We start from the raw sequence: 13,625 nt of genomic DNA on the forward strand, positions 1-13,625 counted from the left end.
AGTTGGATCCCATACTGTACTAGCTACGGACAGCCGTTGTCGAGGTGCTGGGTGGGAAGTGGGAGGTGGCTACAGGGGTTAAAAGGAGCATGTCTGACATAACGTCGTTCATGTGCAGCGGCGACAGCAGCCAGCCTTCCCATCAGATGTCAGCTGTCAGACGGGCAAATTACCTAAGTGCCTCCCCGGTCACATGCAGCCCGCAGCGTCAGCCGCAGCCTGCGCCTGTGTCTCACCAGCAACCGTGCGATCTCCACCGCCAACTCCCTTTCGCGCCTAGCAGTACACAATGCCAGGGAAATCCCACCATTGCCATTGCACTGTACGAGTTCTTGTAGGGAGACAGTACGGAGTAGTATTATGGGCATCCAAGGTTGCTCGTTACCCGTTGCCCGCTCTTCACCCCTACCATGATACAATGATCTCTCAATAGACTGACTGCTGGCCTCTCTGTCTGTCCCTCACGCTTTGCTTCCTTGCCATCTTCTCTCTGCCCCCATCGAATTGTATCGACTTCAGCTACAACCGCCCTCCCAGAGTGCTGCGGCTGCGCAACTCTCGGCCCCCCTACCTGGCTGACCACCGCTGTCCAGATCACTTCGTGTTTCGGCTTGGCCTCGGTCATACACAGACAACTTTGTGTGGCTGCTGGTACCGCTACCGCTACTGCGCCTGTGTCTGCGCCTCCAACTCTACCAAGAATACCTGTTGTCCATACCCAGTATTGCTTCCCTGCCGCAGGGCTTGTCACTTCGAACCACCAGCCTTCCAGCCTCGCTGGAGTACCGTTCGCTCTAGTCACCGACTCGTCGACACTCGTTTTCCACCTGACAAAGACGACGGGCATTTGAGTCGCGGGTATACCATACTCTCACCGCTTGCATGCCAGGGCCCTTCGTCCGTCGGATAGCCGCAGTCGGGACACCATGTCCAGCGCAAGGAATTTCTCCTTTGAAACTCAGGATGATCATACCATGAACAGTCAAACGCAAGAGCGACAGGAATATAAACCTCAGTACTACCATCCATATCATGACACCCCATCTCGGGGTATCATTTCGCCTCCGCCCAGATACACCTCAACATCACCTCAACCTCCTCCGGTCACTGGTTCTCCTTCCACCTCGCCGCGCAGGCGTCCAATCCCTTCGGATTCCCATCTTCTCGGCGAATCGTCTGATACAAGGGGCCGTCCAAGCCATCCAGAATACGACGACGTCCTTGCACCTCCACCCCCGCCTCACCGGGCCAGCCCGACCAGGCTTTCAAGGGAGGACTCTGGCTTCTCACAATCTCACCAGCTCTACTCGGACACAAATCCCAGAATGGAGACCTTGAGGGGACAATCGGCAGAAGAGGGGTTTGGCTCGGTGCCACGAGATATAGTAGACCGCAACCATCTGGAAACTGGGCAAGACGCCATGCGGTCAGTTCCTCAGTCCTATTCCCCGTACGATCGAGATTATCCTCGCGAGATCAACCCATACCGCCAGCAAGACACTCCCCCGCGCTTGCCCCAGAGAAGTTCGTACGGGTCTTCACTACCTCTTGCCGCTGGGGCCGCTACACCGGGCAACCTCACTCCCACTCCTTCCCTAGGTCCCACTTCGTCTGTCTTGTCTGGCAGAAGCATTCCCTTGGAGGAGTACCATTCGAATTCCAGCCATCCCGCATTCTACTCCAACTATCAAGATTCGCCATATCAAAACCCGTACAACCCTAATGCGAGCTCGGCAAACATCATGCACCAAGCCAGCATCAACCCCAACAATATCCTTGATGATGGAGATGATGGCTTTATGCATGACCAACAACCGTCGAGCAAGATGGTGACCGATTCGAACTTGGGCAATGCGGCCGCCAGCGCTGGAGGCGCTGGCGCTCTCAAAGGGTTGTTCGGCCGCAAAGCAAAGAACTACACTCCGAGCGGAACATATGACCCTGTTGGTGCAGGTTCAACCCCCGAGAAAAGTGAGTGGTTGTCACGACAGACAAAGGGAAGGCGGAAAATGGTATGGGTGGGAGTCGGAATCGGATTGGTGATTGTCATCGCCATAGTTGCCGGTATCGTTGGCGGTGTTCTTGGAACTCGAGACTCTGACGATTCGAGCGGTTCGTCAAGCGGCGACACCAACAACGCAAACTCTGACACGGCAGCTAATGGTGATCTTGGAAAGGATTCTGCAGAGATCCAGGCTTTGATGAACAACAAGAATCTGCACAAGGTTTTTCCTGGTATGGATTATACACCTTGGGGCACACAGTATCCTCTGTGCCACACCTACCCTCCGTCTCAGAACAACGTCACTCGAGACATGGCCGTGCTTTCACAGTTGACCAATGCCGTTCGTCTTTATGGCACCGACTGTAATCAGACCCAGATGGTCCTCCACGCCATTGACCGACTGGAGTTGACGGACATGAAGGTGTGGATGGGCGTGTGGATTGACACCAACCAAACGACGACCAATCGGCAATTGGATCAAATGTACAAAATCCTCGCAGACACCAAGGATCTTTCCATTTTCAAAGGCGTTATTGTCGGCAATGAAGCCCTGTACCGTGCGGGCGAGGACAAATCCCAATCAGAACAGGAACTCATTGACATCCTAAAGGACGTCAAGTCTCAATTCAAGACCAAAAGCTACGATCTTCCCGTTGCAACGTCGGATCTGGGTGATAACTGGAACGGCCAGCTCGTCCAGGTTGTTGACTATGTCATGTCCAACATCCATCCATTCTTTGCTGGAGTCACCGCTGAAGTGGCCTCCAGTTGGACCTGGGATTTTTGGCAGACCCACGATGTTGTCTTGACACAGAGCTTGCCTGACGTTAAACAAATCATCAGCGAGACTGGGTGGCCAAGTTCGGGAGGGAAGGATTGCGGTGGAAGTGATGGATCGTGTGCTTCTGGGCAGAGCGGTGCCGTGGCCAGCGTGGACAACATGAATACCTTTATGGAGACTTGGGTGTGTCAGGCGTTGGAAAACGGAACGGACTACTTTTGGTAAGTCATGGTGAATGCCGTTGGTAGGTGACATGCTGACTGTGCCAACAGGTTTGAAGCATTCGACGAGCCCTGGAAAGTGATCTACAATACCGACACGCAGCAGTGGGAGGATAAATGGGGTCTAATGGATCCTGGACGGAATTTGAAATCCGGACTACAGATTCCTGACTGTGATGGGAAAACCGTCGGATCGTGAGTATAGGAAGTGGGTTGGTTGGTGATCAATCGACTGTTCAGTCGGCTCGGAGACGGAGTGTGGTGGCTGTTTGACTCCAGTGTTCCATGGAATCAATTGCTCGCATTGGATGGGACAGCAAGCGAGAAGCTGCAGGTTGAGTTGAGTCTCTGTTGCTGTCATGTCTAGGCAATTGGGGTTTGCATGATATCAAAGCAGCAGTAGTCATGAGTGCTTCGGGTGTGGCGCCAGGTGGCCATCCAAGCAGCGGAGACATGATGGCATATACGATGGTAATGGAGTCTTTGTCCTGGGGCACGGCACGGGGGTTCTGAGCGATGGGTTGTAATTGAGACATGAGTTAGGACACTGTCAGACTCGGGACATCAGTGGCGAGAGAGACTGTTGGCAGGAAAAGGCCGATATGCAACGTACGTTGACAGTTTTAAGTCAGCTTACATGAAACAGTCCAGAGTACGGAGTACCGGTACGGGACAAATGGGAAAAGTGTCCAGTACGTAGTACAGTACCCAGGGCGACATTGGTCCTCGAGGTCGGCAGAACCCGAATAGAACCTGCGATATGTATATATGTGTATATATTTTATGTCAAAAAAGACCCTTCGGAGGTTGCAGTACTACCAATCAGGTAGGTAGCTACACCCAGCCCACCGTGCACGTATGTACAACTTGTGTGCAATGGAAGCAGTCTTTCGACCTTTACGTCTGATTCTGATATACTTGTCGATAATTAGGTATGATGGTACTGTAGCTTGAAGTAAAGCAAAGAGAAGAACCATAGACACGGACGGGTTCAGTGGCATACCTACCTATCTCTCTCTCTCTCTCTATATATACCTATCTATACCTACCTATAGCTGCCTACCGATATACCTACACATAGTAGAGCACCGAGTATAAAGTACGGAGTAATATATATAGCAGAGCACCGAGCAAGAGTACGGAGTGATATATTTAGTATTTTATCCATGTGACAGCTCGCTTCACTGACCGCACAGCCTTTGCTGTTTGCAAAGATGGACACGTTCTTCTCCTACGCCGCCTGCACCTCCTACAATCTATCCAACAGAGTGCAGAGTACGAAGTATAGAGGATAGAGGACAGGAGAAGAGATCCGTACCCGTATCTATATCCATATCCATATCCGCCGTATCCATTTTCTCTCTCTACTCTCTACTTCCGTATCCATATAGGTACCCATAGGTAGGTAGAGAAGACGGAACCAGGGTAAAAAGGCCGTCTGTGTTTTTCGTATGAGACCTATAGATAGCCGTCTAGGACAGGGGATAAGAGGATAAAATGCAAAATTGGAATGTCCTTTGCCCTTTGCCCTTTCACAATTCCCAGTTCCCATTCCGCATTCCCATCCCCATCCTCTGTCCCCGGTCCGCCATCGTGATCGGAACAAGATGAAAAGAAAGAAAGAGCGGGAAAGAGGAGAAGAGGAAGAAAAAAAAAGGGGTGGGGGGAAACAAAAGAAGAAACCTCAGGTAGGCTTCTTGTTTCCTTCTCGTTCTATCTGCACCCAAGTAAGCAAATCCCGCGGTCATGGTCATTGTCGAACCTGACTGAACGTTTCCCGGCTTCAAAATGAAAAAAACTCTCCATTCCATTCAATCACAACAGAAACAGAACCAAAAGGTAAATTCGTGTACCCAACATCACTGCAGGCCGCAAATAGCCGGCTGACACTTTGGCATTGAAGAAACATCTCGACCCTATAAGAGAAGGAAATGAAAAGAGTTGCAAGAAGATAGGAAACTCGCACAGGGGTATCCGCAACAAAAGGGTGATTGTCTCCCCCGAAAACCAACAAGTTTGTTCCCAAACAACAAGTTTGTTCCCATTAGCCTCACCATCGGCCAGAGATTGCACATATTTCCAAAACAGACACAATTCCCAACACGTAAAAGTAGTCCTGCATGGTCCCATCCCATCCCATCCTGTTCATCCGGTCCATCCGGTCCATCCTTTAGAGCCCTGTCTTCCCGCTACAAGCTTGCAAGCTCGCCAACCAGCCAAGCCATATCCAAAAGAAAAGGAGAAAGAGAAGAGAAAATAATGGTGGACCAATGCTAAATTCCACCTTCAGAAAAAGTAATAATTGTAGCCGTGAAGCGAAGAGTGTTGCGTGACAAGAGTCGACAACCAAATTCAAGAATGCCATTTCCAAGGCTCGCAGAAAGAACTGCACCTCGCTCATCAATCCAACTTTTTGTTTTTGGTTTCTCGTCATCGAAATAGTCGTACAGCCTTACAGCAAGCTAAGCCAGACCAGGGCCGTCATAGTGTACATTCGAAAGGGACTTCGGATTGTACGTTGCGGAGTATCGGTACACTTGTACAACAGAGAGCGGCGAAAATCTTTGGCGCCGCGAACAGAAATCACTGCGGTGGTTCAGTCAGAGGCAGCAGCTGGCGGGGTCAAGGCTTGCGTCGTGGGATTCTTCCTTTCCAGCCAGCTTCTCTTGCCGGGCCGGATTTCGAGATGCGCAGGGATCGTCGATGTTTCGGAACTCGCCGCTAAGAGGGCACTGCGCTGTTTCCCGCGATAAGAATCCACTGAAGCGGACAGTCAGTGATCGCCACAACCTCAGCAGAGGCCTCCCGAGCACTTACGAGCACGAGCAAGGAAGATGGGCCGACCCGAAAACACTCGACCTTGGCCCCAGGCCATACGGTAGCCTAGTTCATTGATCTTTTGCTCACGGCCTCGCTTGCTTCGGGAGATCTGAGGGACGTCCACCTCAGCCTCTCCATCACTAGTTTGGACGAAGACGGAGGTTTTGCCGACAGTAGGCACGCCACCATCCACTTCATCTCCCTCCTCGACAAATCGATCGCCTCGGCTTGGTTCGGATGCAGCTTGCATCTGAACGGGGAAATAAGCTCGCGGAAAGACCGAGTTCTGCTTTCGGAAGGAGTCGGGAATCTCGCTCATCTCGATTTGATCCAGCGTGACCTTGACTCGGACACGAGTGTTTTTTTGGCTATCGTCGACAAGGATGAACTTGCGCCGTTTGCCCTCGGGCAAATCGCCGAACAAAGCATTGTCATCCTCATCATGTTCCTTGGAGGCCATTGCCGCGGGTCCTCCGGGCCGGCCCAGGTGTTGTAGACCTCCTTGCATGGTCGGCGCCATCGACGGCGCCAGCGATGTTGGAACCGTAGGATAATTTGGGTAGCCGGAGAAAACGTGGCTTTGACGGATGTCGTTGGGACTTGTTATATGTTGGGGCGTAGAATTGGGGCGATACGCTTGAGGTGCTGGACTGTATGCTGTAGCTGCACGAGAGTCAATTTCAAACCCAAAGCCCAACAGCAACAGCGGTGGGTGACGGGGCAAGGTAGCACGGGATTGGAATTGAGACATACCTCCAACGTTGTCCGGCCCCGCCTGGGATCCTTCCTGCGGATGATGTTGCATTTGGGTCGGTGCGCCCGATAGTGTACCAGGGGGTCTGGCGCTCGGGGCCGGCATGGAGTTTGGCCCAGGAAGCCCGGTCGAGCCAGGTGCCAGTCCGGTAGGGGAAGCTGTCATTTTGGAGCGGTTGTTCATTTTTGCCTGACGTCTAACCCGACGGCTCCTCAATCGCGGGTCCTGGTTGCTGTTTCTCCAGCTATCCACTGCTCTCTGGATCAAACCTCGCTTCCCCCGCAAACAGGTATTCAGTTCGGCCAGGGCCCAACCGACTTGATTGCAATCGGTCTCGTAGGCCAAGCGATTTCCTTTGTACTGTTCTTTCGGCACGCAGGCTCGAGGATATACGCAGTTCTCCGACTTGAACTCTGGTGACAACGCACTGGCGTCCACCGATTCCACGTCGCATCGAATGGTATATTCCATTTTGACTCTGTCTCGGGAATACTCGAAGGCGATCCATTGTACACCATTTCCGTCCTGTCGCACCACCAGTGGAGTTGTCGCAGGAATCGGCCCTGGGGCGGCGTTCGAACCTGGTGGAAGGTTGGGGATTTGCCCTTGGGCCTGCTGCTGTGCCGATGGTGGCTGCTGTTGGGACAGACCTAGTGTTTGAGACGCGGAAGTTTGGGATTGCGGCTGCTGCTGCTGTTGCTGGGGTAGCAATCCTGGTCGGGCCTGCGGTGCTTGCTGATATGATTGATTTGGCTCTGATTTCAGTCTCGGACTGCTTGAGATTGTGGAGTGATGTGGCGCGGCCTGGCCTTGAGATAACTGAGGGGTTGTGGACTGATACGGTAGCATTGGTTGAGAGCTGAGTTGATGTTGCTGGGTTTGTCCATGATGTCCACCATACGTCGGTTGATGTACCTGATTCATGGACGGATACGGCGGGTATCCATAGAGTGGTTGACTCAATTGCGAGCCAGGTTGGGGATACATTGGCCTACCATGGTCATGAGACTGAGGGGAGGTCACCGAAGCCGGCGAATTCGACTGTGGGGTGTGATAGATAGGGGGGTAAGGCCTCTGCATGGTCGCTGTTGCTGCCATAGAATCGGGTTTTTCTGGCCATGGTTAACAACTGACTGGGGCGACAGAAGACTGGGTGGACAAATCACTCACCTGTGGAATAATAGGCTCCAGCTCCGCTGTGTTGGCTTCTAGGACTCTGGTTCGAGGGATAGTAACTCGGAGCGTCGCTGGGTGTTTGCTGCGCTTGGAATTGAGGCTGGCTGTTCAAGAACGGCGACTGAAGGCCTGATTGGGATGTATAGATATTTGGCGATGGATATGGCTGCTGAGATGGTTGAGCGGTGCTCAATGGTCGTGACTGCTGCTGGGCCTGATGCACCGAACCAACGTTTTGGTACGGTTGTGGTGTGCGATGCTGCATAGAAAGCCCATTCGTCAGTACAGACTTGTTCAGGTATGGATGGTTCCCAAGCAGCAACATAAACAACACGCATGTCTGTCCCTGATGATCAAGTCAAGGGGCTCGACCAAGCCAGGATGTGAAGAGGACCGGGGACAAAAGTTCGGGCTCGATCAGGGCCAAGATCGCCGTCAATGATAGACGCGGGCAAAAGGACTGATTATCAGAGTGGGGGAAATTTCCGGGTAGAAACACTAAGCGTGTGGTCCAGAGACAAGGGAAAGAAGCAATAGTCCCTCCCACAATGCGGCAAGGACTAGATGCAAACGCTCAATGGAGCAATTGAAGGGGCACGATGGCGCGTACTTGGTAGCTCGAGAAAGGCTCAAACAGATGTCCGTGTCTGACCTCGTTGCAGGGGACACAATTGGATCAAGCGGCATAGGGTTGCCAGAACAGAGACAGGCGAGTCGTTGCACATCCAGCAGGAAGACCGGGATGCGGCGAGCGGGCAAGGCTTTAAGACAGGCGTGGAGAGGTTCAAAGTGATTGCTAGGTGGATAGTGTTTTCGGAGTCGAAACGTTGAATAGGGTGGGAGGGTTCAGAAGCCAAGCCAGCCACCAGGGAGGAGTGGGAGTGGAAATGGGGGGCCTTCTTGCAGGGTGCATACCATGTACTGATGATTGCGTGCAGGGAGGGCTGGATAGTCGATTCAACAAGGACTGGGTTGTTCTTGTCAACCTGGTAGAGGAGGGTATTGGAAGGACTGGGGTGGAAGGGGATGGTGATGGTCCTATGTAGACGGCGTTGGGTGTATTGGATGTTGATTTTGAGATGGAAAATGGCACACGGCAGAAAGCATGGACGTCAGACGTGGCGGTGCAGGGTGGAAGGCCAGAGGAAGTCTAATTGATGGAAAGAATCAAGTTTTGGCGAGAATGAGAAGGATGGAATCATACATGAAAAGCCGAGGGGTCCAAAGGGCCTTGTACTGTGAGGGACGACTGGAAAATAGACATGGAGACTCGGGAGTGCTATGGCATGGTGAAGGGCCGGCCTGGCAGCCAAGTGGGACCTTGTCGGTAGCTTGACGGGCACGGGAGCTTGCTGTAGGCAGAAAGCGAGAGGGAGAGAGCAGGACGGGAACTGGGGCTGGGATCCTGGCAGTTTGGGAACCACGGTCGGGCCACGGGTGTGTCTTTAGTTGGCCTGCTAGGGGCCAGGGTGGGCTGGTTGCAAAGCCCTCTGCCACTGGCTGCTGCTGCATGGGTGACCAGTGACCACTGGCCGCAAACTTGCTGGGTGGATGCTGGTCCTTTGATGCGACGGCTGCCGTGCCAGGGCCAGCAGCAGTGGACCAACTGTCGGAGCCCAAGCGTCCAGGTTGGCGTCGTCTGCTGGCAAAGGTCGTTCGAGCAGAGGTGCCGGCTCCATGATCCCGGATCAGGGAGGGGTGAGAAGACCCGCCACAGGATGACAGGAGAAGGGGAGATGACCAGGACCGTCCGCTAGCACTAGGCCCAGGGACCAGGGTAGCATTCAGTCTGGCCCGGGCGCCCGCAATATGGAGCCTTGGGCTGCCAAAGACAGCCCATGAACGGCTTCAACGGTCGGACCAGCATGGGGGCGGTAGTGTGATAACTGTACGAGTACTGTCTTCTTCGACGAACGAGGGACCACGCAGCCAGAGGGACAACAATAGCAATCGAAAAGGACCCAGGATCGCACAAAAGAGAGGCTTTGGAGCTGGCTTACTTCAGGATCTCCTGCAACCGGCCCCGGCCCAGCGCCACCACCGGCAGTGGCATTGGGGCCGAGGCTGGGTGCGGCCGACTGACGCGGCTTCTGAATGGTATGGTTGTGCTGCCGCACGTTATTGCCGTTATTGACGCTAGGCATCGAGGACGTCGGAAGAGGGATGGCGTCTGTGTATGAGCTTGTTGCTGGATCTGTGGACGTGAGCCTTCTATTGACTTTTTCCGAAGCAACGGCGTGCTTTTTTGTTTGCTTAGAGTGGGCGCCGTAGCGTAGGTGCAGGGGTATGGGAGGTCAGGAGAGACCAGATGCGGCTTGGAGGGCTGGAACTCGAGAGGGGTGACGGGTTCAAGATTCGGCCGACCAGGGTGGCGTGGCCCAGGGTCGTGAGGCGGTGGTGACCACCGACCACTGACCACTGACCCGTGTATCGAGCAGGGACGTGAGGACAGCGCTTGTCGCGTGAACTGCAGTGGCTTGTGTGTTTTACTTCTTAGCCCAGGTTGAGGGTGGAGCTCGATGGCGGAACTGGAAGGGAAAAGGACCGAGGAGAGGGGGAGAGCAACAGCGGAGTTATGGACACTGGATAGATCCAGGGTGGCATGGATACTGATTGAACAATATAATGCTAGCGACGATAGGGCGTAGGACGACGCGAAAATAATGAGAAGAACTGGAAGGTTATGATGGGATATCGGAAGGGTGGGAGGCTCAATGCACCACGCCAGCCCGCGCTACTCGGAACAGCACTATCACAACAGTATCCGTATTAATAATAAGAATAAGAATAATAGCTCCGATGGGGAGGACGATGAGACATGATAATTTTCCTTCATGTTTGGCCTGGAGATCGGGCTGGAAATAGCGGTCGAGGGCTGGGTATCGTGATGGACGGATAAAAATTCGCCATGTATTGCCGTGACAAGGAAAAGAGTACGTACAGGTTTAACTGGAGAATAATCTGCTTCAGGTGCCAGGCCTTTTCGCGTATTATTTGGCTGTCAGACGATCGTTTCTTCCAGACACTTGGTACTTACCTGGTACCTACCTACCTTAGGCACCTATTAAGGTACCTTACCTTAGGCACGTACAAAGTCTTACCTAGCTGCCCTCCGGAGGCAATTGCTCTCCCGGCCCCAACCGGGCGATAGACTAATTGTGTATAGAGGCTAATGCCCGTAATAGGCGCTAAGTTAGAGGTACCTTTAGGTATCAAGCCAGGATCCGTATGTACCTGTAAGATACTGAGGTAGCTACCTATCGACAATCACCGCCATCACTCTCATGATCTCTCACCTTCTTGCCACTAATCCACTTCAAGCAGGCAAGGCAGTGTCTTCCGTGACTCCCAACACCGAGATGGTGACAAGATGCGCGCCCATCGCCTTAGGGCCATGCAATGTTAGATGAGAAGGACGGTCGTCTGGTGCTCTCATAACAAGCTTCCAAATCACCACATGCATGCCTAACTTAAGTGGGAAAGGATGCAATTTTTGAGGGGGCGGCCAAAAGTGGGCTTGGGCTTCGGCTTCGGAGCGTCCACTGTCCACTGTCCACTGCTGTCCAGGGCGCGCCAGCATCCCTGCAATCTCCAACTGCCTGCGCCGGGGGTTGAGACTGCCAATCACGCCCAGCTCTTAGCAAACTCGACCGGCGCTGGCGATCATCAGACATGGGCTGGGAAGAAGAACAAGCAATGTCCAAATCGCATGTCGGGATGCGCGCCACTATGACTGGCCCCAGTCCATATCCAGGGTCTGAGCCCGTTGCGCATGCTGCAGCTGCAGCGAGTGAAGCACCCACATCCTGCCAAACATGCTTTGGCCCATCTCGATGACGGTCTCGCCACCCCGAGCATCCTCCAGTCCATCGAACAGGCTGTGAAAGACAGGCGCACGCTTCAGCATGCGTGATACGTATGCTTCTTACTCTGTAGCCGCAGGAGGTGTGCGCGTTGCTGGCCATCAATAATGCGATATCGCGCCCAACTCGTTGACACGGGCCTCCAGATCCTCCTGACAGGATGGAAACATGCCGCACATCTTGTCATTGTTTTCCCCCTCGCTCTTCGCACCTTTCCCTTCTCATCACATCGCATTCTCTTGCCCAGTGCGCACTCGATGCCCAGCACCTCTTAATTCCAGGCGACTAAACCTAGATCGGCGCTAAGCCCGGCCTGCTACACGGCGGTGATGAACTGCCATGTGTGGCCCGGGCGATGATCCTGGATATGGCTGTTGGCGCCGCCGATCAGCATGTTGATGCCGTTTGGCTTCCAATGTTCAGGCTGTTGACGGCTCCCTGACCGTCTTTCTCTCTCGAGTTGCCGTCGTGATTGGAACATAGTGATGCATTGCTGACGCAACCTTGACCTGTCTGTCAGCCACAGGTTTGCTCGCCATTGGTGATCCTACCCTAGTTCATGCATCTCTCGAGCTACACCGACTCAGAGCCAGAGCTGGGAAAGACTTCCATCTGACCTGCTCTGGGGAGAAATGGAGACGCCGAATCGTCATCGAAAAGACCAACTGTGTGAAGGCCGGAACGGACACCGTCAGACTCTGCGTACTGTCACTGACCCAGCCGCCCCCACTGATTCGATCGGGTACACACGCACACCCATGTTGGTCCGAGCTGGCAAGCTGCCGGGCTCAAGCTTGAAGTTGGCTCCCGTCTGCCTCCTAGCCTCAGCTCCCTTGGGCGCTTCTCCTGGTCGTTGGCCTTTGCGCTTTCCACCCGCCGCCTCCATCTCGCTTGTTCATGCCTGCTAGTACGGAGGATATCAGATACTGAAACTTCTGCAGTACTTCAGCCACAACATCCGACTACAGCTTAATGTCAGCAATCTGCCAACGGCTCTGCTCAGCCTTGTTCAGCATGGCGAGCTGTACGACAGAAGATTCTCGGCATACCAAACAGTTTAATAATAGTATCGACTTTTGATGGATCGGACATTGGCGCTGAGAAGTGCTTCCCACTGCTTTTCTGTGCTGCTGTGGCGTCTTTCTCATCTCCACGCTCCATCTCCAACAGAGGCTGCTTTCACCGCCGGCCAAGCATGTTAGTTCTCTCCGCTACGACACTCTTTCGTTGCTGCGGGATTAGCGCGATAATTCCACCGTGTTGCGCGTCACCGCTGCATCCTTAACTGAGCTCGGAGTCATGTTTCCGTCAGGTTCGGACGTGCAACAGATTTATCGAAAGTGGCCGGTCGAAGCCCTGCAATCTCCATTCCGAGAACCTGAATTGGGTTGTTGCTGACTGCTAGTGTCTTTGACTCGAGGCGTCTCCGTGATAGTCGTGATGGAGTTGGTGGATGGAGGTCAATCTCGGCTCTCTGCGCTTTGCCGAAGTTCTGAAACCATGACAGCTGGAGCGGTTTGAGCAGCTGTGTGTCTCATAGCTGCATGTCTCGCAAGAATCTTCTCAGATGTGCAGTGATAAGTTGTGTTCGCGAATTGATTGCAGGGTCGGCTGGTGGGTTTTCCTACGATAGACCTGAAGCACATCTGCTGATCGACTTGAATGACAGCCCTCGGAGTTCTAGACTGTTCGAGTCACGGCCGTGCAGACCAGACACCATCGCGACATCAAGCCAGCAACCGGCGAGCAAGGATCAATCAGAGACCCCATCCGGCCGGGGTTAGCTCCGGTATCCAGAAGCCGGCCACTGTTGAGCTGTCTTGCACTCTCACCTGGGGCTTTTGGTGCCGAGATGAATGTGCAAAATGTACGTGATTTAGCCTTTCGCTTTTTCCGACGTTGGTGTATGGTGCCATTTTGAAACACCCTTCTTTTCGTATCTAGATTGCCTTGAAGGATGTTGAAACACCTCACTCTACTGTTCGTTGTTTTTTGATTAGGGAAT

At 53.4% G+C, this 13,625-nt stretch overlaps 2 protein-coding genes across 2 annotated transcripts; one reads left to right on the top strand and one right to left on the bottom strand.

The window, feature by feature from the left end:
- Window positions 1-926: 926 nt before the first annotated feature.
- Window positions 927-3,206, top strand: A1O3_01262 (murein transglycosylase; the record flags this gene model as incomplete). The annotated part of the gene is made up of 2 exons (XM_007731410.1): window positions 927-3,007; window positions 3,059-3,206. The coding sequence occupies 2 exons, from the start codon at window positions 927-929 to the stop codon at window positions 3,204-3,206; spliced, it is 2,229 nt and encodes a 742-aa protein (XP_007729600.1).
- A 2,397-nt stretch (window positions 3,207-5,603) lies between these two features.
- Window positions 5,604-7,661, bottom strand: A1O3_01263 (uncharacterized protein; the record flags this gene model as incomplete). The annotated part of the gene is made up of 3 exons (XM_007731411.1): window positions 5,604-5,767; window positions 5,825-6,472; window positions 6,560-7,661. The coding sequence occupies 3 exons, from the start codon at window positions 7,659-7,661 to the stop codon at window positions 5,604-5,606; spliced, it is 1,914 nt and encodes a 637-aa protein (XP_007729601.1).
- Between the last annotated feature and the right edge of the window lie 5,964 nt (window positions 7,662-13,625).

The sequence above is a fragment of the Capronia epimyces genome (genome assembly GCF_000585565.1).
Source record: "Capronia epimyces CBS 606.96 chromosome Unknown aczIQ-supercont1.1, whole genome shotgun sequence".
NCBI classification, from domain to species: domain Eukaryota; kingdom Fungi; phylum Ascomycota; class Eurotiomycetes; order Chaetothyriales; family Herpotrichiellaceae; genus Capronia; species Capronia epimyces.